The sequence below is a fragment of the Eumetopias jubatus genome, unplaced genomic scaffold (genome assembly GCF_037043125.1).
Source record: "Eumetopias jubatus isolate StellerSeaLion01/CBP00866 unplaced genomic scaffold, mEumJub1_p1.0 scaffold_10, whole genome shotgun sequence".
NCBI classification, from domain to species: domain Eukaryota; kingdom Metazoa; phylum Chordata; class Mammalia; order Carnivora; family Otariidae; genus Eumetopias; species Eumetopias jubatus.
This window is the reverse complement of record NW_028274816.1, coordinates 57048311-57069788: the sequence shown is the minus strand read 5'-3', so window position 1 is coordinate 57069788 and position 21478 is coordinate 57048311. Positions and strand designations below refer to the sequence as shown.

Genomic DNA, 21478 nt, shown 5'->3' with positions numbered 1-21478 from the left:
CCGCTCCGCCCTCTTCCCTTTGAAGCGCGCAGACAAGGAGACACTTCCGCAGCGCATGCGCTGCACTCAAGGCGAGGGAGAAGAAAGGCGGGCAGATTGCGCACGCGCAATTGAGACGGGGCGGCAGGGAAAGATGGACAGCTTTCCCGATGACCCAGGCTTTGCGCATGCGTCTTACTGCAGTCTGAAGCCGAACTTCGGGAACCCAGGACGCCTTCCTACACATGCGCAGGAGGCTCAATGACAGTCGAGCGTTGGCTAAGGTGAGGGAGAAGGCGGGGGATTGCATGGCCGGGGGAGGGCCGCCCTGCACCCCCTATGTAGCCTTTCCGAGCATCTCCCATGCTCCTAAGATCCACCTGCTGCCTAGACCCCGCAGAAATCCGTTGTGCCACTACAGGGTCTCTGGGCCCGAAAAACGCCCCGGACTCAAGACTTCTGACCCCTGCCTGGGGCGCGGGCCACATGAGCAGTGTGGGAGGGCACGGGCAAGACGCGCTTGCAAGACGGGCAGATGGGCTCTGCGCCCTGCCTGGGGTACGGACGGCCCCTGGAGGTGGGGAGGGTGCGTCTCCTCTAGTTGACCTTTGACCCCTGTCCATTTCCCTCTTTCAGGCTCCAGGGAAAGGGTCTGGCCATGCTGCATGTGACCCGGGGGGTCTGGGGATCCAGGGTCCGAGTATGGTCCCTGTTGCCCACGCTCCTCGGGCCCCCCCGGGCCCTGTCGTCGCTGGCGGCCAAGATGGGGGAGTACCGCAAGATGTGGAACCCCACGGAGCCCCGCGACTGGGCCCAGCAGTACCGCGAGCGGTTCATCCCGTTCTCCAAGGAGCAGCTGCTCCGCCTCCTGACACAGGTACCACCCGTCCCGGGTCCGAGAGCCTGGGGACTGCGACTCCCGGCAGGCATCGCGGCGGCCCAGCCCCACGTGCCATAGAGGGCTGTCCTGGCGCCTCCTGGGAGTTGTAGTTCCCGTCCCCTTTCTACTCCCAGGTGGGCGTGGCGTTGGAATGCAGGGACAGACCTGTGAGATGCTGATGTAGCAGCAATTCCGGACTGTAGCTTGTGCTGGGGGCTTGAATAAGCCCTCTCCGGGAAATGGTTTTCCCTCTGCAAAATGGGTATAATAATCATCCTCATCATTACTATTACTACTACCTAATAATACTTACTATACTAGCGAAGCTGTAATCCTAATCATTATCACACTGTTTGAGCTCTTTACTGTATGGCACAGTGCCAGGCATTTCCACGTCTTGTTGAATCATCAGAACAACCCAGTAAGAGAGAGACTACCATGGTCTCTCTTTTACAAATGAGGTGACTGAAACAGGAGAGGAGAGAAAGTGACTTAGTCAAGGCTATGTCAGTTGTGGCCCAGGTGAGAACCAAAGTGGTCTGACTCCAGAGCAGGGACTGTGGTCTCTCGTGAGGCATTAGGCACCTGCTCCACTGAGAGTCCAGCTCCAGAGAGGAGAGAAAGTGACTTAGTCAAGGCTATGTCGTTGTGGCCCAGGTTAGAACAAAAGTGGTCTGACTCCAGAGCAGGGACTGTGGCCTCTCGTGAGGCATTAGGCACCTGCTCCACAGAGAGTCCAGCTCCAGAGCTAAGCTCTGACCCCACTCTCATCATCCTACTTGTCATCCTACATGATAATGAGGGTTATCATTCGTTCATTTAAAAATTATTTATTGAACACCTCTGTATGTACTAAGGCTTATGCTAGACTTTATCCACAAGCACACACGTAGATATCAACACACACAAATACACGTGTATGTGTGTGGACATAGAATTGCTTCACATTCTCACCATCACTCTCTGAGAAAGAGGGTGTGATCCTCTGTTGCTGCTAAGGGAACAGGCTCAGAGAAGTGAAGACATTCACCTAGGGCACTGAGGTAGGAAGCATAAAGAAGCGGTTAAATATATGTGTTCTGGAGTCAGACAGGCCTGGATCGGAGTCTCAGCTTCTTTTTATACAAACACTGTGGCCCTCAGCAAGTGACTTGCCCTGAGCCTCAGTTTCCCCTTCTGAAAACGGAGGGTTATAATTCCATCTATCTCTGTACAGCCTTTGGAGGATGATAGACCAGTGAGCAGCAGCTGGTACACGATAAGCATTGTGTGAATGTCAGCGAGTGAGTGTCAAAGCGGGAACTTGACCTTCTAGCTCTTTCCACTGTCTGTTTTCCGCTACACCGGGCTGGCTCAGTTTCTTGGTCAGTAAGATTGGCTGCCCCCCACCCCAAGCAAAAGAAAATCTTAAAAAGCCCAGATTGTATGGACTGCCAGAGAAAGAAATCCTCCCTGTGAGGAAGGGGAAAGAAGCCTAAAGAGAAGTTTTGCTTCCTGAGGCAACAGGAATTCCACTCCAGCCCTGCGGAGAAGGCAGCTTTGGAGGAGTTTGCGGCCCACGTGGACTTCTGCACCTTGTTCCACTACCACCACATCCTGGCCCGGCTGCAGGTGAGGACCTGGCGCCTTCCTTGGTGTGCCTGTTTGCTTATCCATTCATTCAGTAAAAATCCTCTGAGCCCCTCCTTGGAACCCGGCTCTGCTCTAAGCATGGGGGATGAAGCAGTGAGCAGGACAAATGAAGCCGCGTCGTCATGGAGCTGACGTTCTGGTTGGAGAGACCAGAATGAATGAATGAATGAATGAATGAATGAATGAATGAATAAAAAATGGGATGACCCAGAACGGTAAATGCTGTGAAGAACAATGAAGCAGAGTAGCAGGATAGAGAAGGATGTCATGAGGGCCTGTTTTAGATAGGGTGGTCAAGGAAGGCTTCTCTGAAGAGGTGACAGGTGAGTTAAGACCTGGGTGAAGACAGGGAGAGAACCTTATAGATGTCTGGTGGCAGGTGGGTGGGGGGACGGAGGGAAAAGCAAATGCAAAGGGCCTGGGGTACAGAGAGTTGGAAGAACAGGGAAGGGAGCACTATGCCTGGAGGGCAGTGAGTGAGGGAGAGCGGGCAGGAGATGAAGGCAGAGAGGGGTTGGGGGTAAACTGTTGCCTGGCCCTGTGGGCAATGGTAAGGCCTTTGCTTTGACTTTGGGTGAGCTGGGAGCCACGGGAGGGCTCTGAGCAGAGGAGGACATGTGCTGATTTAGGTGTTGATGGGCTTCTTCTGGAACAGACTGTCAGAGGCAGGGAGATCTATTCAGAGTCAATTATGTTTGTCCAGGTGAGGGATAATGGCAGCCCCAGCAAGAGTAATAGCGGTGGAAGTGGGGAAAAGTGGTCAGACGCTGGTAATGGTTGGAAGGCATCAGCATTTGGCTGTACGAGGCAGGCGAGCGGTGAGGGAAAGGAAGAAGTCAGGGGGTGCCTCTAGTGGTTTGGGCCTGCTCCTCTGGAAGAATGGAGCTGCCATTTACCGAGATGCGGAAGACAGGCTGGGGGCGGGAGGCAGATCTGTGGGGAAGACTAGAGCTCCATTTTACACTTAGGAATCTGAGATGCCTATTAGGCGGACGGAGAGATGGACCCGAATGTGGGCTCCGGAGGTCGTGGGAGGGGTCTGGGCTGAGAAGCATCCCCTGGGAGCATTTAGATGGTACTAGACGAGAACATCAGGGGGATTAGCTGAGCCCTGGGATGTGCCAGCCTTGAGATCAGGAAGGGGAACTGGAATGGGTGAAGGGGGGACAGCCAAGGAGCAGCCAGAGAGAGAAGTAGAACCCCAAGGAAGGGTGATGTTGGCAAGCCACATTCTCCACGTCCTCCCTTTCCCCTCCCAGGATCCTGGCTGTGTCAGGGGTGGGTCCCTGAGACAGAGATAGGCCTCAGTGATTTTCTCTACATGACTCACAGAGCTCAGAAAAGCTGTTATGCTCACAGTAATAGTTTATTAACAAAAGGATCGCAAACAAAATCAGCTAAGGAAAAAGGCCATGGGACGGGGTTCAGGAGAGCCCAGGCCATCTTCCTGTTGTCTCTCTCAGAGGAGTCTTGCAAGATGACATGTAGTTCTCCTGCCAACAAGGTGTGACAGCATGTATGGAGTATTGCCAACCAGGGAAATTCACTTGAGCCCTGGTGTCCAGGATTTTTTTTTTAAGATTTTATTTATTTTTTTTAATTTTTATTTATTTATTTAACAGAGAGAGAGAGAGAGAGAGAGAGAGAGAAACGGCATGAGAGGGGAGAGGGTCAGAGGGAGAAGCAGGCTCCCTGCTGAGCCGGGAGCCCGATGCAGGACTCGATTCCAGGACTCCGGGATCATGACCTGAGCTGAAGGCAGTCGCTTAACCAACTGAGCCACTCAGGCGCCCAAGATTTTATTTTTAAGTAATCTCTGCACCCAATGTGAGGCTCGAACTCACAACCCCAAGGTCGAGAATCACATGCTCCACCAACTGAGCCAGTCAGGTGCCCCAACTGGTGTCCAGGATGGTTACTGAGAGTCAGCCAGCGCTTGGGTGGCTGACCTTAGCTACTCAGTCACCAGGCCCTCCAGGGGTCAGACTGCTACTTCGTGGCCCAAGGGACTGCCATACATCACATCGTTAGCATAGACTAGCTGCTGTGGCCAAAGGTCCCAGGGAAACCCAGACAACTCTTAGCAGGCAGAACATTTCCAAGGGCTTAGAAGTTATCCCAGGAACCAAGGCAAGGGCCGGTCCTTTGGAATGTGCAGGGTTTGGACAACCCAGGCCTGCTGAGTCGACCCTTTACTGTACATTGCCACTGCCCTCCGGCATGTCCCCTCTTCGAATAGCAGCGACAACAGCCCCTTGCCACTGAGCGGGCACTCTGAGGGAAAAGCAAATGCAAAGGCCCTGGGGTACAGAGAGTTGGAAGAACAGGGAAGGGAGCACTATGCCCAGAGGGCAGTGAGTGAGGGAGAGCGGGCAGGAGATGAAGGCAGAGAGGGGTTGGGGGTAAACTGTTGCCTGGCCCTGTGGGCAATGGTAAGGCCTTTGCTTTGACTTTAGGTGAGCTGGGAGCCACGGGAGGGCTCTGAGCAGAGGACTCAGCATGACTCCTTTACTGTGGCATCGAGGGGGCGGCTGCCGTTAGCCCCATTTGCAGAGGGAGATGCTGAGGCTCTGGGAGGGCTGGCCGAGCCAGGATTTGCAGCCAAGTCCAACAGCCTCTGAGCCCGAGCCTGGGGTCCACGAGAGGTAGGGTTTTTAAGAAAAGTTATTTAGGGGGCGCCTGGGTGGCTCAGTCGTTAAGCGTCTGCCTTCAGCTCAGGTCATGGTCCCAGGGTCCTGGGATCGAGCCCCGCATTGGGCTCCCTGCTTGGCGGGAAGCCTGCTTCTCCCTCTCCCACTCCTCCTGCTTGTGTTCCCTTTCTCGCTGTGTCGCTCTCTGTCAAATAAATAAAATCTTTAAAAAAAAAGAAAAGAAAAGTTATTTAGAAAATCATTTTATTTTATAAACATTTAAATATATAGAAACACAGAAAACATATACAGTGAAGACACATATTCCCACCGAGCCAGGAGATTTTAAACTGAGACACTAGGAGGGGAAAGGAAGGGTGGAAGCAGAGGGAGGTGAGACACCAGGGGGGACGCTTTGCTGACAACCTAGGTCCCTAGAGGAAGCCGCCTGGAGCAGGTGAAGAGCTGGCTGTGTTGTTTACTAGCCACGCCAGTGACCTTGACAGGTGACCTCTCTCTGCACCTCCTTTCCCTTATTCATCATTGAATTCATTCAGTGGGTGTGTATGTACGTATTTTATTTTACTTTTTATTTTATTTTTTTTAAAGATTTATTTATTTATTTTGAGAGAGTGAGAATGAGAGAGAGAGAGAGAGCACATGAGAAGGGGGAGGGTTAGAGGGAGAAGCAGGCTCCTCGCTGAGCAGGGAGCTCGATGCGGGACTCGATCCCGGGACTCCAGGATCATGACCTGAGCCGAAGGCAGTCGCTTAACCAGCTGAGCCACCCAGGTACCCTGTATGTACGTATTTTAAAGATTTATTTATTTATTTATTTATTTATTTATTTATTTGAGAGCGAGAAAGCAAGCGGGGGAGGGGCAGAGGGAGAGGGAATCCCAAGCAGACTCTAAGCTCAGCGCAGAGCCCTGATGTGGAGTTTGATCCCACTACCCGCGAGATCACGACCCGATAGGAAACCAAGAATCTGACGCACAACCGACTGAGCCACCCAGGCGCCCCTCAGTAGGTATTTATTGAGCACCTACTGTGTCCTCCAAGTGGTTCCAGGTCCTGGGACATAGTGGTGAGGCTGACAGATGTGTGTCTCTGCCTCGTGGGTTCACGTTCTAGTGGGGGAGACAGACTTTCAAGAAGGTAAAGAAGCAGGGGCGCCTGGCTGGCTCAGCCAGTAAAGCATGTAATTTTTGATCTCAGGGTCGTGAGTTCAAGCCCCACATCGGGGAGAGAGTTTACTTAAAAAAAAGAAGGTAAAGAAGTAAAATGTGTGAAGAGATGCTAAGTACGAAGGGTAAGGTTGCCAGAGAAAGTACAGGACACCCAGTTGATTCATTTCCGACTGCTGCCGTAACAAATTACCATAACCTGGGGGGGGGCTTACAACAACAGAAGTTTGTTCCTGCAGAGTTCAGGAGGCCTGAAGTCCAAAATCAAAGCGTGGGTAGGGTTGGTTTTTCTCGGAGGCTCTGTGGGGGGACCATCCCATGCCCCTCCCCTAGCCGATGGTGGCTGCTATCTTTGGCCTTCCTCGGCGTATAGACACAATAGTCCAATCTCTGTCTCCCGTCTTCAGGTCACTTTCTTCTCTGTGACTCTGCGTGTCCTTTTCTGTCTCTTAGAAAGGACACTCTGATTGGATTGAGGGCCCACCCTAATCCAGGATGATCTCATCCTGGGATTCTTACCTAATTAGACCTGCAAAGACCCTCTTTCCAAAGGAGGTCATATTCTGAGGTTCCAAGGAAACACGAATTTTTAGAGGATACTGTTCAACCCTCTACACCCAGTTAAATTTGAATTTCAGATAAGCTATGAATAACTTTTTTTTGTAGTATAATTATGTCCTATGTGATACGGTCCTCAAATATTGCCTGGGAGGTACTTAAGCCGAAAAATTGTTAGTTGTTGATCCAGAAATAAAATCTAACTTGGTGTACTGCATTTAATTTTTTTTTTTTTTTTGGCTAAATCTGGTAACCCTAATTAAGAAAAACAAGAAAGCAGGAATGTTTTGCAATTTTTAGGTAGAATAGTCAGGGAAGCCCTCACCGAGGGGTTGACATTTGAGCCACGACCTCAAGAGTGGGCCATGAAGAGATCTTCGGGAACAGTAAGTGCAAAGGCCCTGTGGCAGGAGTGTGCATGGTGTGTAGGAGGAACAGCAAAGAGGCTGAGTGAGCAATGGGAAGAGGGTTGGAAATGAGGGCAGAGATGGGGCTGGGGCCCAGATCCTGCAGAACCTCATGGGGACCCAGTGAGGACTTCGCTTTGACTCTGAGTAAGGTGGAGACCACCAGAGGACTCTGAGCAGAGGGATGGGAGCTGACTTCAATGACAACAGGTGCCCTCTGGCGGCTGCCTGGGGAACAGACTGGGTTGGGGCTGGAGGATGGGAGCAGGGAGACCAGTGCCCAGGCCACTGCAACAGTTCAGGGAGGTGAGGGTAGCTCAGACCTGGGGTGAGAGGGGGGCGGGCGGGGGTGGTGGTGATAAGTGGGCAGATTCTGGATCTATTTTGAATGTGGGGGCCATCAGGATTTGCCGATGGGTTCAATGTGTGAGAAATAGAGGAGCTGGGTGGACTTGGCCTCTTCTGAGCCAGGTAAGGTGGCAGGAGAAGCAGGGGAGGAGTCTCAGAACCCCAGTTTGGGAGGTAGTGGGTTTGAGAGGATGCCCATCAGGTGCCCGCCTGGAGGTGTCAACAGGCCCATTGGACATCTGCGGGCAGGCATTGAGTGGGCTCTTGGCGTGTAAGTCTGGAGCTCCGGAACATCAGCAGCAAATTCAAGCATGTACCTTGCCCTCAGGGAGCTGAAATTGGGTGGTGGGGACAGCTGTGAGTCAGACACTCTCCCCCGATGAGCAGATAAATTCAGACGGTGAACTAACCGGGCACAGTTCTTACCAGCAGATAACAAAGGTGACCTTGGTTTCTGTACCGAAGTCCGTGTGCAAATTGGTAAAACGTGCCCCTTTCCCTTGTCTGCTGCTGCGTGATATGGTAGCTGCTATCCACATGTGGCTGTTTAAATTTGAGATCATTGAGGGCGCCTGGGTGGCTCAGTTTGTTAAGCGACGGCCTTCAGCTCAGGTCATGATCCTGGAGTCCCAGGATCGAGTCCCGCATTGGGCTCCCTGCTCGGCCGGGAGTCTGCTTCTCCCTCTGACCCTCTTCCCTCTCGTGCTCTCTATCTCTCATTCTCTCTCTCTCAAATAAATAAATAAAATCTTTAAAAATAAATAAATTTGAGATCATTGAAATTAAATAAAATTTAGAAATTCCGTTCTTCCATTGTATTCACTCCATTTCAAGTGCTCAGTAGCCACCTGTGACCAGTGGTAAGCAATTGGATGGTGCAGATCTAGATGTTCCTGTCACTGTAGGCAGTTCTGTTGGATGGTGCTGCTCTACATTCTTTATTTCCAACTGAAAGGGTAACAGGAGAAATGTATATGTCTACAGCATCTAAAATGGTATTTATTAGATCTGGCACATTTGTGCAGTATACAACCTGCCCAACCTCACAAGGCGGCTCTGCTCAGCCTAAGGAGCAGAGGAAGGCTTTTTGAGAGCAATAAGGGAGCTGGAATATTGCAGAAGAATAGGACTTCAGTAGGGGATAGGGAGGGGGCAGGGAAACTCTCTTAACAGCATGTGCAATGTCCCTGTGCCTGGAGGAGCGTAAATCGGTGTGGCTGGTCTGTGGAGCCACCAAGGGGGATTGTGGTGTTAGGTCCTCGGAGGCCTTGTAGGACACAGAACAGAGCATGATCCTATTTCCTGAGGGCAGTAGGAGCCTTGGAATGATTTTAGCAGGAGATCGACATGGTTAGATGTGTAATTCCTGATATACCATTTCCTGGCTGTGTGACCTTAGGCAGTTACTTAACCTCTCTGTGCCTCAGTTCCCACCTCTGTAAATGAGGATAACAATAGTACCATTGTCACATTGTGAGAACAACCTGCTTCAAAGAGTCCCTGCTGCATAGTAAGCACTATATAAATGTGCACTATCATTTATTACTGTTGTTGTTACGGTTTGATAGAATCTTGGCTGCTGTGTAGAAAGCAGATTGTTGGGGGTGGGGCGAGGGGATTTGGGGAGACCATTGCAAAGGCTGTTGGACTCATCCAGGCAGGAGGAGGAGATGGGGGTGTGGACGGAGGCAAAGTGGCGATCGGTTTGGGGGTAGAATCATCAGGGTTCATTGTGTGGGGGAAGGGAGCAGCAGGGGTCACCTGTGACATCCAGGGGTCACCTGTGACATCCAAGTTTCTGGCCTGGAGCCCTGGGTGGAGGTGGATGGGAGGGGCCCAGAAGAGAATTTGGCTCGCAGCAGATGCCTGATGAATGCAGATTTCTCTCTCCTCTGGCTCTGAGCTTCCCTCCCCCTCAAACTGCGGCTCAGTCCTGGCAGTGGAATTTCTCAAGGTCACTCTGTGAGTCTGAGAACTTGGCCTGTGGGACCTGAAGGGCTTCTGGCACAGGCCCCAGTGTTGGGCTGGAGTCCTGTCCTCGGGCAGCACGTCGCTAGCCCCGGGAGTTGGTTCAGAAGGGGATCTGCTGAGGCCCGGCTGTCCTGGCTGTCCTGTCTCCCTGCTCTGTGGTGTCCATGGCCCTGGGCCTTCCCACTTCCAAACTTCTGCCAAGGGTGTTCCTCCCACTTGCAGTACCTCTTTCCTTCCACTAATTCAAAATTGCACCTGGCCTAAACAAGTTGTTCCTTAGGGCCTCCTGTCTGAGAGACACGGAGGGTTGGGCTTGTTCATGGCGTGTCTTCTGAACCATTGATCCCCCCATGAGGCTCGCTGTATAGTCTGGGACAAGTCACATGTCATCCTGAAACCAGCAAAGAGGCTAGGCACCCAGAAACTCCCTCCCTCATTCATTCATTGAGTCAACATTTGTGTGTGTGTGTGTGGGCAGGGGTGTGGGGGAGTGGTGGTTGCCTAAGATGAGCCAGGCAGGGCGCCTGGGTGGCTCAGATGGTTAAGCGTCTGCCTTCGGCTCAGGTCATGATCCCAGGGTCCTGGGATCGAGTCCCACATCGGGTTCCCTGCTCCTTGGGAGCCTGCTTCTCCCTCTGCCTCTCTCTCTCTGTCTCTCATGAATAAATAAATAAAATCTTTAAAAAAAAAAAAAAAAAAAGATGAGCCAGGCAGAGCAGAGGCCAGTTTGTGGGGACCGTGGAGGTGGTGGACCACGTCTGGTACTTATGCCAGTTACAGCAGGGAGCCACCCCGGGGGTGGGGGTAGGGGGCAGAGGGTGCGGGATCTGTTTCTAGTCTAAATAAGCTCTTTGCGGCAGTTTCGTGGAGAGCGGTTTGGAAGTGGCGAGAGAAGAAGCAGGGAGAAGAGAAGCCCAATGCAATTGTTGAGGTCAGAGGGGAAGGTGGCCGTGGAGATGGGGGTGGGGGGGATGGATTCAAGGGCGACTCAAAGGTCTAGCAGTGAACTTGCTAAAGGATTGGAGGCGGGGTGCGAAGAGAGGGAAGTGATCCAGGATGCCTCGGAGATTTCTGATCAGAGCATCTGATGAATTAGGTGGTGCTGTTTCCTTTAGGGAGAAGGCTGGCTGAGGGGGAAGGAAGAAGAAATGAGGCATTGTCCTCGGGCCATGTTAGATGTGAGATGCCGTTTCCAATGGGAGGTGTCAAAGAGATCATTGAGTATGAGAGGTTGTGGGGGGAAGAGGTCTGGGAGGAGAAACACAAAATTTATTGGAAGATGGGGGCGGGAGGACATGACCTGTGGCTCGACTTGCTGCATTTGAGGTGACCGACATCCCAAGAGAAATGTCAGCTGGAGAGTTTGTGTTTGTCAGTTAGTATAAAGGGTTAGCTGCTGTAACAAGCAGGCCTGACGACCTGTTGGTTTAAAGGAAGTGGAAGATTGTTTCTCTCCCACTTAACGGTCCAGTGGTTCCGTTATGGTTCCGCATGAGGTTATTCTAGGACCCGGGGTCCTTTCATCGTGTTGCTGTGGCATTCCTTAGAACACTGTCTCCATCTCTGTGTGGTCAAAACTAAGCCGGGGGCAAAGCTGTGTTTTCAGCTGGCAGAGGAAGGAAAAGAGTGGAGATGCAGGGGAGCAAGAAGCAAGGGGGAAGTCGGAGCTTCTGCAGCCTTTCTGCTCACGTTCTGTGGATGAAACGTGTCTTCTGGCCACACCTAGCCTCTAGAGAGGCTGGGAAACGTATTATCTCTGTGCATCACCGTGTCCACCTTCCCCTCCGTTACTGGGGACAGATACCCTATGCCCCGGAACCGGGTGTCAGGTCTGGAACCTGGAGGAACGGGTCCGGGCTAGAGATGTGAAGTTGCCCAGAGATACACAGAGATTCACAGAGTGGTGTTGTTTAAAGGCATGGGAATAATGAGGTTACTTAAGGTGAGCTCGAAGAGAGAGAAGGAGAGAGGGCCCAACACAAGCCCTGGGGCACCCTGTCACCTAAAGGGTGGGCGGTTAACAATCCCTCACGCTGTGCCCTAAGCCCATTTTTCTTCTCTCTGACTCTCTCCTCAGGCCTTGTATGACCCCATCAACCCCGACAGGGAGACCCTCGACCAGCCTTCGCTTACGGACCCCCAGCGTCTGTCCAATGAGCAGGAGGTGCTTCGGGCTCTGGAGCCCCTGCTGGCCCAGGCCAACTTCTCCCCGCTCTCAGAGGACGCTCTGGCCTATGCTCTGGTGGTCCATCACCCTCAGGATGAGGTCCAGGTGCCTGTCTTCCAGGGGAGAACCGAAACTCCCAGGAGGCCTTGGGGCAAGGATGGAGCCTTTGGGAGGCAGAGGCTGCTGGGAGTTGTCCTGAACACAGGGCATGAGCCCACGTAGTGTTTTTGGTGAATTAGAATGAGGCATCTCTTTCCCAGTCCTTGCACTGCCATCTGTTGGAAAAGTATCATAATATACAGATCTTCCTAGGACTAGAGTCTTTATCACCATTTGCCAGAAAACTGTAATAATAAATAATATAAAACGCTCATCCTTAAAGTCAACAAAATTAAAATAAAAATACTAAAATCTTCCAAAGTCCCCCATTTTATAGTGATTTTTAAGATATACTTTTTTTCCGAGTCATATTTTATTGTCTGAAATTGGGATATGACTTATAAGTGGTGGTGTGGCATAGTTTTAACTGACAATATAATTCTCTTTTAGCTGCTTCATAAAATAATGGAATATCCAATTGACAATCATATTATGGCATATAAATGTATCAAAGTAACATGTTGTGTACCTTGAGCTTACAGTGTGCTACATGTCATATTTATTCAATTAAAAAATAATAGAGTATCTTAAAATCAGTGACATCTTAGATTCTTGGAAATGTGGTAATAAAAATGACTATGAGGTAAATGGTGCCATCTTAGATAGTATGCCCTTGTGCAGTATACAACATGAGCAGCTGTACATGGCCATCCTGTCCAGACCCATCCTGGGTGATGATAAGCCTGGGAGAGGGGTGGAAATCATTGAGGGGAGGGGCGTCTAATTCTAGTAGCCTATGTTCTCACCCTAGCCCAATGCTCAGCTGCCTCTGCTTCCTTTGTTCCCCTTGTCAGGTGACAATAAATTTGGATCAGTATATCTACATGCAGTTCTGGGCCCTGGGCCAGCGAGTCGGGCCGATGCCCCGTAAGTCCAGCGTGGGCTCCAAACGTGGCTTCTTCATCAAGTCGGCCCCTGCAGAGAGGTGAGGCGGCCCTTGTTCCCCAGCTGCAGCGAGAGGGAGCAAGGTTAGAGTCGAGAGGGGACTGACAGGTCAGTGTCTGGATTCGGGTGTCGGGACCTTGGGGGGAAGTCAAGAAAGGGGTGGGGAGATCATCCACATGCTGCCTTTTCTTCCCAAGGGAAAATAAGAACTACAGTGCCCAGGGGAAGAGGAAGGGTAGGGACACCTCCCCATTTTCCAAACGAGGACGGCTGAGGCTCAGAAAGAGAAGACCACATTCTGAAAAAATGGCGCAGCCAGAATTCTGGTGAACATTATATTTTTAACAGAGGCTACTCTAATACAGAGCAGGGTCAGGAGAGCCAGCTCTCTTGGGCCTGTAAATTACCTAGCCTTTCTGGAAATCAGTTAATCAAATATGGTCATGAATCCAAAAAACCCAAACCAAAACAAAAAACCCAAAGGCAAAAAACAAAACAAAACAAAAAGCCCTCATATCCCCATATACCCCTCAGTAAGTCCACTTCCAGGAATCTATTCCAAGGAGATATTTATTCTTGCAGACTGTGTGTTTAATTATCTGTCTCTCACGCTGGACTATAAGCTCCACAAAGGCACGACTGACTCATTTTGCTGCCTCTCCAGAGCTTAATAGCGCTCCCTGGCACCTCGCAGACACTCAAAATGAAAAGTAGAATTTGAGTTTGAAAAACAGCTCACGAAAAGATTGGTATTCCGCTCCCATTCAGCAAGTGCCTAAAGCCAGAAGCCCTATCTATGTGCCCCATGACAGGGGATTGCGTTATTTAACTGACGCCCTGTTGCTGGACACTGGGCTTCTTTCTTCTTTCTTTCTTTCTCTTTTTTTTTTTTTAAGATTTTTATTTATTTATTGAGAAAGAGAGAGAATGATAGAGAGCATGAGAGGGAGGAGGGTCAGAGGGAGAAGCAGACTCCCTGCTGAGCAGGGAGCCCGATGCGGGACTCGATCCTGGGACTCCAGGATCATGACCTGAGCTGAAGGCAGTTGCTTAACCAACCTCCGGCGCCCCAGCTGGGCTTCTTTCTGAGTTCCCTCCCGCCCCTGTTAAGTAGCCTTTACAGTGAGTGTGTGACTCCGGAGCTAGAGAGAGAGTGTCCCCGGGGCCGGAGGGGGCTCCCCAGGGATGGTCCTCACTGCCCTGCCCCCCTCTGTCTGGCAGGAGGTACTTTAAGCGGGTGGTACTGGCAGCCCGAACCAAGCGGGGGCACCTGGTGCTGAAGAGCTTCAAGGACACGCCACTGGAGGGCCTGGAGCAGCTGCTACCCGAGCTGAAGGTGCGCACGTCCACCACGCAGCGCGCCCTGCTCAATCTCACGCTTTTCGTCTCGGGCGTGGTGTTCTTTGTCAACGTGGGCATGGTGGTGCTGTCAGACCTCAAGATGGCCACCTCCCTGCTGTTGCTCCTGTTTGCTATGTTCATGGGCCTCCGGGCCTCCAAGGTGAGTGGACTGCCCCCAGCGTGCTTCTTGGGTCCCTGCTTCTGGGTGTTCAGCCGGCAGCTCAGGCCACCCTGTATTTTTGCTTCTTTCGTGCATTGTTCCTGCCTTGTGCAGTCCTTCCCTCCTTTACCTTGTCATTCCCACTTTCCCTCCTTCCTCCCCTTCCTTCTCTACCTTATGACCTCAGTGCAACCTTGGGCAGCTTTCTTAATCTCTCGGCGCTTTGGTTTCCTCACCTGGAAAATGGAGACAGGAGCGAGACCTGCCTTGTAGGGCTGTCCTGAGGGTCGCAGGCGGGACGCCATGAAAAGCACTGGGCGCAGGGCCCGGTAGGCAGTAGGTGCTCCACGAGTGTTCACAGCCCGTCACTGAGTGCCTATTTTAGGGGCATTTTAGGGATGTGGGGAAGTTGTTTTAGAACTGGACTGCCTGGGTTTGAATCTAGCTCTTCCGTCCCCTCGCTGTGGGACCTTGAACAGGCTGCTTAACCTCTCTGTGCTTCTGTTCCCACATCTGGAGAGTGGGGATGACAAGAACCTGATCCATAGGGTTGTTGTGGGGATCAAATGCACGAACAGAGCCTGAAATATCGTACAAAATGTACCATATGAGAGTTAGCCATTACTGTTACTATTATTATTACTAAGGAGGCTGTTGTTCTCTGACTCTGGGCTTTCTCTTCCTGGCGGTCTGTCATTATCATCAGGGAAGCTGTTTTATACATAAGGCCTCCTGAGCTCCAGCCCAAATGGACTGAATTGGAAACTCTGGGACTGGGGCCAAGGAAACTGTATTTTTAACACCCTCCCTTCCTGATTCTGCTACATGTGAGCACACAGCCGCCTCATACGGTTGCGCGGGTTGTTCACCATCCAAGGATTCGAGGCTGAGGGGACGGGTGGGGGCTGGAAACTAACTTGTGCCACGTGTGCTGAGTCAAGGTTGAGTCAGCCCAGAGGGGCTGCCTTTTACCGATTCGCCCCAGGGCTGACCCTGGCCCCAGGAGTGTGGACTGGTGTGTGATATCCGTTGTACTTGATCATTCACTCGCTGGTTCATTGGTTTTCAAGCTGTTTATAGCCATCGCAGCGGGGTCTTAGGAGGACTGGTAATAAATTGCACAGATAATAGCCAGGCTGGGCTGGCTGAGAGGGGGTGAAGGGCTGGGGGTGGGGATAGCCACTCCTGCGGAGCACTAGGGGTCAGGCGGGATTTAAGGGAAGCCTTGAAAGGGGAGGATTGAACCCGGTGGAGAAGGGGCTGAGCGAGCACAGCTTGGGGGATCTCACGGGGCTGGAGTCCGGGGTACAGGGTGGAGAAGCGAGGCCCCAGAGGGTGGTAGGGGACTTGAATGCCAGAATAGGGGCTTTATGCACAGGACAGCAGGCAGTTACCATGGCAGAGTGTCACATACGGGGAGTGCAGCCACCACCGGGGGGGGGCACTGTGAGACCAGCAGCAGGGAGGCTGGTGAGGGGTGTCCACTGGTCTGGGGGGGGGCACCCAGAGTCCCAGCCCTCGGTGGACCATCCGTCCCACCTGCCTGAGGCCCCAGGGGGCTGTGGAGCCTCTTGGGCTCTGCAGGGGCCAGGTTAAAACCCAGGTCCCTAGTTAATTTAGCGCATCCCCATTAAATGTTTTTTCATGCTCCGGGCTAAGCGCCAATCCTTAAATGTGGGCCCTCTGAGCCTCCTCCAGCTGCCCCTCCCTGCACACTCTTGTCCCCTCCTGTGTGTCAGTCACTCCCAGATATCTGTCTCTGGTGCCGGCTCCTCTCCCAGAGTCCAAACCCCTGGCCCTGCCCGCTCCCTGGATGTGCCTAAGCCCTTCCCACACTTCTGCACCGCATCCCACGGAGCTCAAGATCCTTCTTCCCCAAACCCCCCTCTGAGGACTGCTCTCAGATCAGATACCTGGGAGCTGATTTTGCTGCAGTACGCACATCACTCTTTCTTCCCCGCAAAAGAGCTCATCCATTTCTGTGGTTTCCACAGGCAGCTGTCTGTCATCTCATAGATGTGGTGCTCCATGCTCAGCCTGGAGCTGGCCAACTCCGGAACAGCCCCCTGGTGGGCCCGTTGCACTCCCCTCCAGCAGCAGCTCCCCATACCCGCTCCTCACTGTGGTTCTCCATCTGTAGAGGGCCCTGTCCCCCCCCCCCCCCGCCCCAATCACTGGCTAGACCCCTGGAGATGGCCCTTGCCCTGCCCCCCAGTCTGTCAGTCCCCAGACTGTCCTTCCTGCCCCGCTTCTGTGCCATCTCGTTCCCTCTGCACTGGCCCTAGCCCAGGTCTTCCCAGCCTCCCCAGGCAGTCTCATCCCAGCCCTCCAGCCCATCCCCAAGGGCCTCAGAGCTGGCCTTGCTCCTTGCTCACAGCCTGGCCCCAGAAACCCTGTTTCCCCAGCCTCAGCCAACACAATCTTACGCTTCAGCTCCACCAAAACATACTGCTGGCACCCCCTCCTGCTCCCCACTCTGCTGCTTCCCTTTACTCCTCTCCCCTTTGCAGCTGCTGTTCCCTCTGACCGAGATGTCCTTTCACCCCTGTTGGGCGGGCCGTCCCTGGCTCACCCGTCACCCTCAGCTCAGAGGCTCTAGGAAACCTTCCCAGCCTTCTCGGACCTGGATGGTGCCCCTCTGGCCTGCCATCATACCCTGGCCCAGCACAGAGCAGGCCTGGGGTTGTTGAGAAGCAAGCATCCCGCGGATGCTTCAGGGCCGGTCCTGCCGTGCAGGGAGAGGTGTGGGGCACGTGGACAGACTGTCGCGTGCCTAACGGAGGTCGCAGTGGCCACTGCAGGAGCCTGATGACACAGTTGCTCATCTGTGGGACACTATGTCCACTCCAAACCTTGAGGATGAGGCAGTGAGTGTTTTCTAAGAACAGACCAGGGGTGACTTGGCTTGTTCTGAGGCCCAGAGGCCCAAGAGAGAGAGAGGGCAGCTCAGGGTAATGTTCAGGGTAAACCGGCTCATCAACACAGGCTGCATTCAGAGAGGGGGAGCAGCAGGTGAGCGGGAGAAGTCTTCAGGGGCCAAGCCATGCAGGGCCTTGGCGTCAGGCCAGGGAGCATGGACTCTCCGAGGGCCCTGGGGAGCCATGGCAGGACTGTGAGCGAGGGAAGAGCAGGGTCAGCTCTGGGGCTGAGCGGGGACAGACCAGAAGGGGCAGGTGCAGGCGGGAGGAGGCTATGCATGGGGCAGGTTGCAGAGGAGGGGACGGCCCAGAGAGTCAGGGCAGGAGGACAGGGCTAGGGACCGACAGACTGCTGAGGAGGGAGCGAGGATGCTGCCAGGGGTCTGGCCTGGGACTGGGCACACGGCGAGGCCACCCCAGATCTGGAGCACAAGAGAGGGGGACCTGGTAGGCTGGGAGGTGGGGTGAGGGGCTGTAGTGAGTGTTAAAGGGAACACCCAGCTGTTGTGTCCTCTCCAGGGAGAGAGGTCTGGCCTCCTCCGCGCGCCACCAAGCATGACCAGCCCACTTAATGTCTGAGAATTCAGTGGCATAAGCTTGGCAGAAACAGACAGAAAACCCAAGGTGTGTTTCATCCCCGACGGTCCCTAACACATGCAGTTCCCACATCTCGCCTCCCACCGATGAGATGGCGACTGGTTCCAACGCAGGGACAGACACGGACCGTGCGGGGCCTGTAGTAAGGGAGAGCACAGTCACACAAAACCGTGTCATCGGTCCTGGGCAGGTCATTTGAGCGATTTCCACGGCTCTGCTGACTTCAGAGGCGTTTCACCTCAGGTCCTGGTGTAAGTTGGGCAGACAGTACATGCCTTTTAAAGACAGCACCCAGCCTGAGGTTCAGTCAAATATTCCGTAGCAGCTAATGTTGAAATGCCTCTTATGGGCCTGGCACAGTGCCAAGTGTCTCAAAAACCTCCTGTTGATTTCCACACCCTTTCCTGTCATCTACTTCATTTCACTGATAGTGCCCCCGGAGGACTTAGGCCTTAGCCGAGGGCTCATAGTTGGTAGGGGACAGAGCTGGGACTGCCCCCAGGCCTGCCAGCTACAGAACCCAGCAGGCTTGAACTCATTTTGTGGATGAATGGAGCAATCGGAGTGGAAGTTTTTAGTGTGAGCCCCCAAGAGCACCGGTGGGCTCTCCTTTCCCTCCTTAGGGACACCAAGGATGGGAAAAGGGGTCCAGCCGAGGAGGGGGCAAAGGGTGGGGAAGGGGTCCGCCCATTAATAGACAGCTGGGCCCCAGACTTGCCCCTCCCCCCATTCTCCTTCCCTCAAAGAGGCTTGGAGTATTTGTTTTCTGTTAACACTTCTCTTGACAATTTAACCTTTGAAACCTTCTTTTTATTACGGCAAAGTTCAAGCAAATGCGGGAATAGAACAGCATGATGAGCTCCCTCGCCGCCAGCCTCCGGCGTCTATAATTATCCACAGTCAATCCGGGTTTCACCTAAAGACCCCCTGCTCTCCCACCGCTGGGTTATTTTGAAGCAAATCCTAAACATATCATCTGGAAATACTTTAGTAGGTGTCTAAAAGATAAGGACTTAAAAAAAAAAGATCATCGTCACAGAAAGTTCCAAGGCTAAAAGGCAAACCAGTGAGGGGGTTGCTGAAAGCTGTCGGTGGCGTCGGAGTCGCTGGGGCGAGAGCGTGTGTGTGTGTGTGTGTGTGTGTGTGTGTGTGTGTGTGTGTGTGTGTGAAATACAAATGTGTGTGTGTGTGTGTGTGTGAAATACAAATACCCGGGCTCCGGTCCTGGGCACCTGAACCCAGGAGGTCTGGGGAGAGCCCGGGAGCCCGTGGGAAGGACCATCCCAGGGTGGAGTGACTGGGGGCGGGGTGTATATGGGTGGGGACGTGGCCCCTCCCCCACCCCCTTCCCCGTCGCCCGGCTGAGCCCGCGGGCGCTGTCCCACCTGCAGATGTTCGGACAGCGGCGCAGCGTGCAGGCTCTGGAGCTGGCGCACATGCTCTACTATCGCAGCACTTCCAACAACTCGGAGCTGCTCAGCGCCTTGGCCCTGCGCGCGCAGGACGAACATGCCAAGGAGGCTCTGCTGGCGCACAGCTTCCTGGCCCGGCTGCCCCCGGGTGCGCGTGGCCAGCGGGAAGGTAGGATTCGACCCCGCACCCGGTGGTGGGTGGCCCTGCCCTGAGGACCGCCCCTCGCCACGCCCATCGCCACGCCCCCTCCCCTTTGAGGCTCTGTCCCCAGACCATCGCAGCCCAGTGGTGACGTGGCCCCACCTGGAACAGACTCCATCGAGACACACCCCCACACTGCAGGCCCAGCACTCCCAGCTCCCGCTGGTGAATCTGACCAATTTCCGGGGTGACCTTGGCCCTCAGCAGATGGGACCCCCACCCCCTCCCCTGAACCCAGCTTCCGATCTTGATGGACCTGGTCCCTCCCTGGGGTGACCTCCCTGTCCTGACCTTATCCTGAATAAGGGTCTTGGATCATCAGGCTCCTGGTGTGGCACGACCTCCTTTGCTCCCAACTTCCCTAGCGCTCCTTCCAAAAGAGACTCTTGTTCCCTCCCGATGTGAGCCTCAGGTTGTCTCCTTTCCAACAGGAACCTCCCTGACTTGTCCCTAGATGACAGCCCCAGAACTGGACCCTCCTCGGCCTTGTCCCACTTACTTGCTAGCCTCAACCGAACCCCTAGGCTTCTCCCAAACCCAGACCCTTCATGTTCCTTGCCCTGTGCCCTCCCTGCTGTCCCTTCCCGGTCCTTCCAGGTCCCAGTCACCTCCTCACAACGCCTACTTCTCTCCCTGCAGAGACCTCCCAGTGGCTCCAGTCGGAGGTAGAGCACTGGCTCCTGGCCCAGTCAGGCTGTGACGTGGCCTTCAACGGAACTCGGGCCCTGACCCACCTGCAAGCCCTGACCCCCAGCATCGGGATGTTCCCACCCCCGCGCTTCCCCAAACTGGACCCGTTGCCCACAGTTATTTTCGAGACCCCCCAGCCCGCACCCAGCAGTAACAAGCCCTGAGCGAAACCTCAGCCCAGCCTCGCTCAGCCACCTGGGGAGGCACAAAGCCCCGCCTCCTCCACGATACGCTGTCAATCAAAGCTAGGCTTCGCCCCGCCCTAACTTCCACTCACCCACAGGCAATCACTTCCGTTACACTGTAGTCTTAAACAAAGCTAGCAATTAAGGCAGCCTACAGTTGCTAGGCGCCCCCCCCCCCCGAACAGCCAATCAAAGCTTTTTGGCTTGGCTTCCAGGCCATCCCTTAGTCCCACCCCCGCCGTAAACATCCAAACATGGCTTGGCTGAAGAGGAGTGTCAGCCAATCACGGCTGTTCAGTGTTACAAACCACTAGGCACAGTGGTTAAACTGTGCCCTCCCGAGGCCATAGATCACTGCCTTTTTAGCCCGCTCCGGGCAAAATGCCCAACGCGTTCACCAAGGCGGAGCCCCCGTCCACAGCCAATGGGAGCCGGTTAGCCCAGCTCTCTGGCCAACTGCCAATGACAGCTGCTGGGCACTTACCAACCTTAGGCCGCCAGTTGTCGCCGCACAGAAGCAACCAATCAATTTCTAAAGGAAACCCGATCTTTCTATCAATTGCCGCTGCTCCTCAGGCTGACTATCTGGTCAACCGCTGATCAGCTGGTTCAGGCTAAAGGGGTTGGGGGCCTTGTGTCAGGCAGAAAACCGTGGGTCAGGAGGAATCAGAGACCATCCTCACTCCAAGACTCATTTCCACTCAGGCCCCAACAACCTCAGGTACCTTCCCTGCCCAGGTCCCTCACCCTTTCTGCAGAAACTACCTCGGTCTGGATCTTTCTTCCACCAGTGGCCTGTGCAATATTTATTGGTCTGTCAATTTCTCCCCTATCCCCTCTCCCAAAGGAATAAATCATGTTTAATAAATCTGGATGCGTGCGATAGCTGCAGGAGTTGAAGAGAAGGAAAGCATCAGAGTCCTGGAAAGAAGAGACCGATCTCGGCGGGGATGGAGGGGGCGGGGGGGGGGGAATGCATTTGGGTGGGGCCTAGGCAGAGAAAGCTGTAGTCCTAGGGAGAGACTGGGTTCGCAGTTGGTGAAATAGACTGGCTGCGGGTAACAGAAGAGGATTTAGAGAAGACCTGGCTCCTGAGGCGAGGCCCTGGTTCCCCAAAGACTGGGTCTTATGAACAGGGAAGATAGGACAGCCATGTGCGGTCGTGCAAAT

At 53.7% G+C, this 21478-nt stretch overlaps 1 protein-coding gene across 2 annotated transcripts; it reads left to right on the top strand.

Annotated features, from left to right (window-relative positions):
- The first annotated feature begins 96 nt into the window (after window positions 1-96).
- Window positions 97-21176, top strand: TMEM143 (transmembrane protein 143). Of its 2 annotated transcripts, XM_028088104.2 has the most exons (8): window positions 98-263; window positions 616-856; window positions 2366-2470; window positions 11670-11864; window positions 12713-12843; window positions 14025-14304; window positions 19211-19400; window positions 20073-21176. In XM_028088104.2, the coding sequence occupies exons 1-8, from the start codon at window positions 241-243 to the stop codon at window positions 20285-20287; spliced, it is 1380 nt and encodes a 459-aa protein (XP_027943905.1). In that variant the 5' UTR covers window positions 98-240; the 3' UTR covers window positions 20288-21176. The 2 variants fall into 2 exon arrangements, with proteins under 2 accessions (XP_027943906.1, XP_027943905.1); XM_028088105.2 differs by lacking the exon at window positions 2366-2470 and having other exon boundaries at window positions 97-263.
- Window positions 21177-21478: the final 302 nt, after the last annotated feature.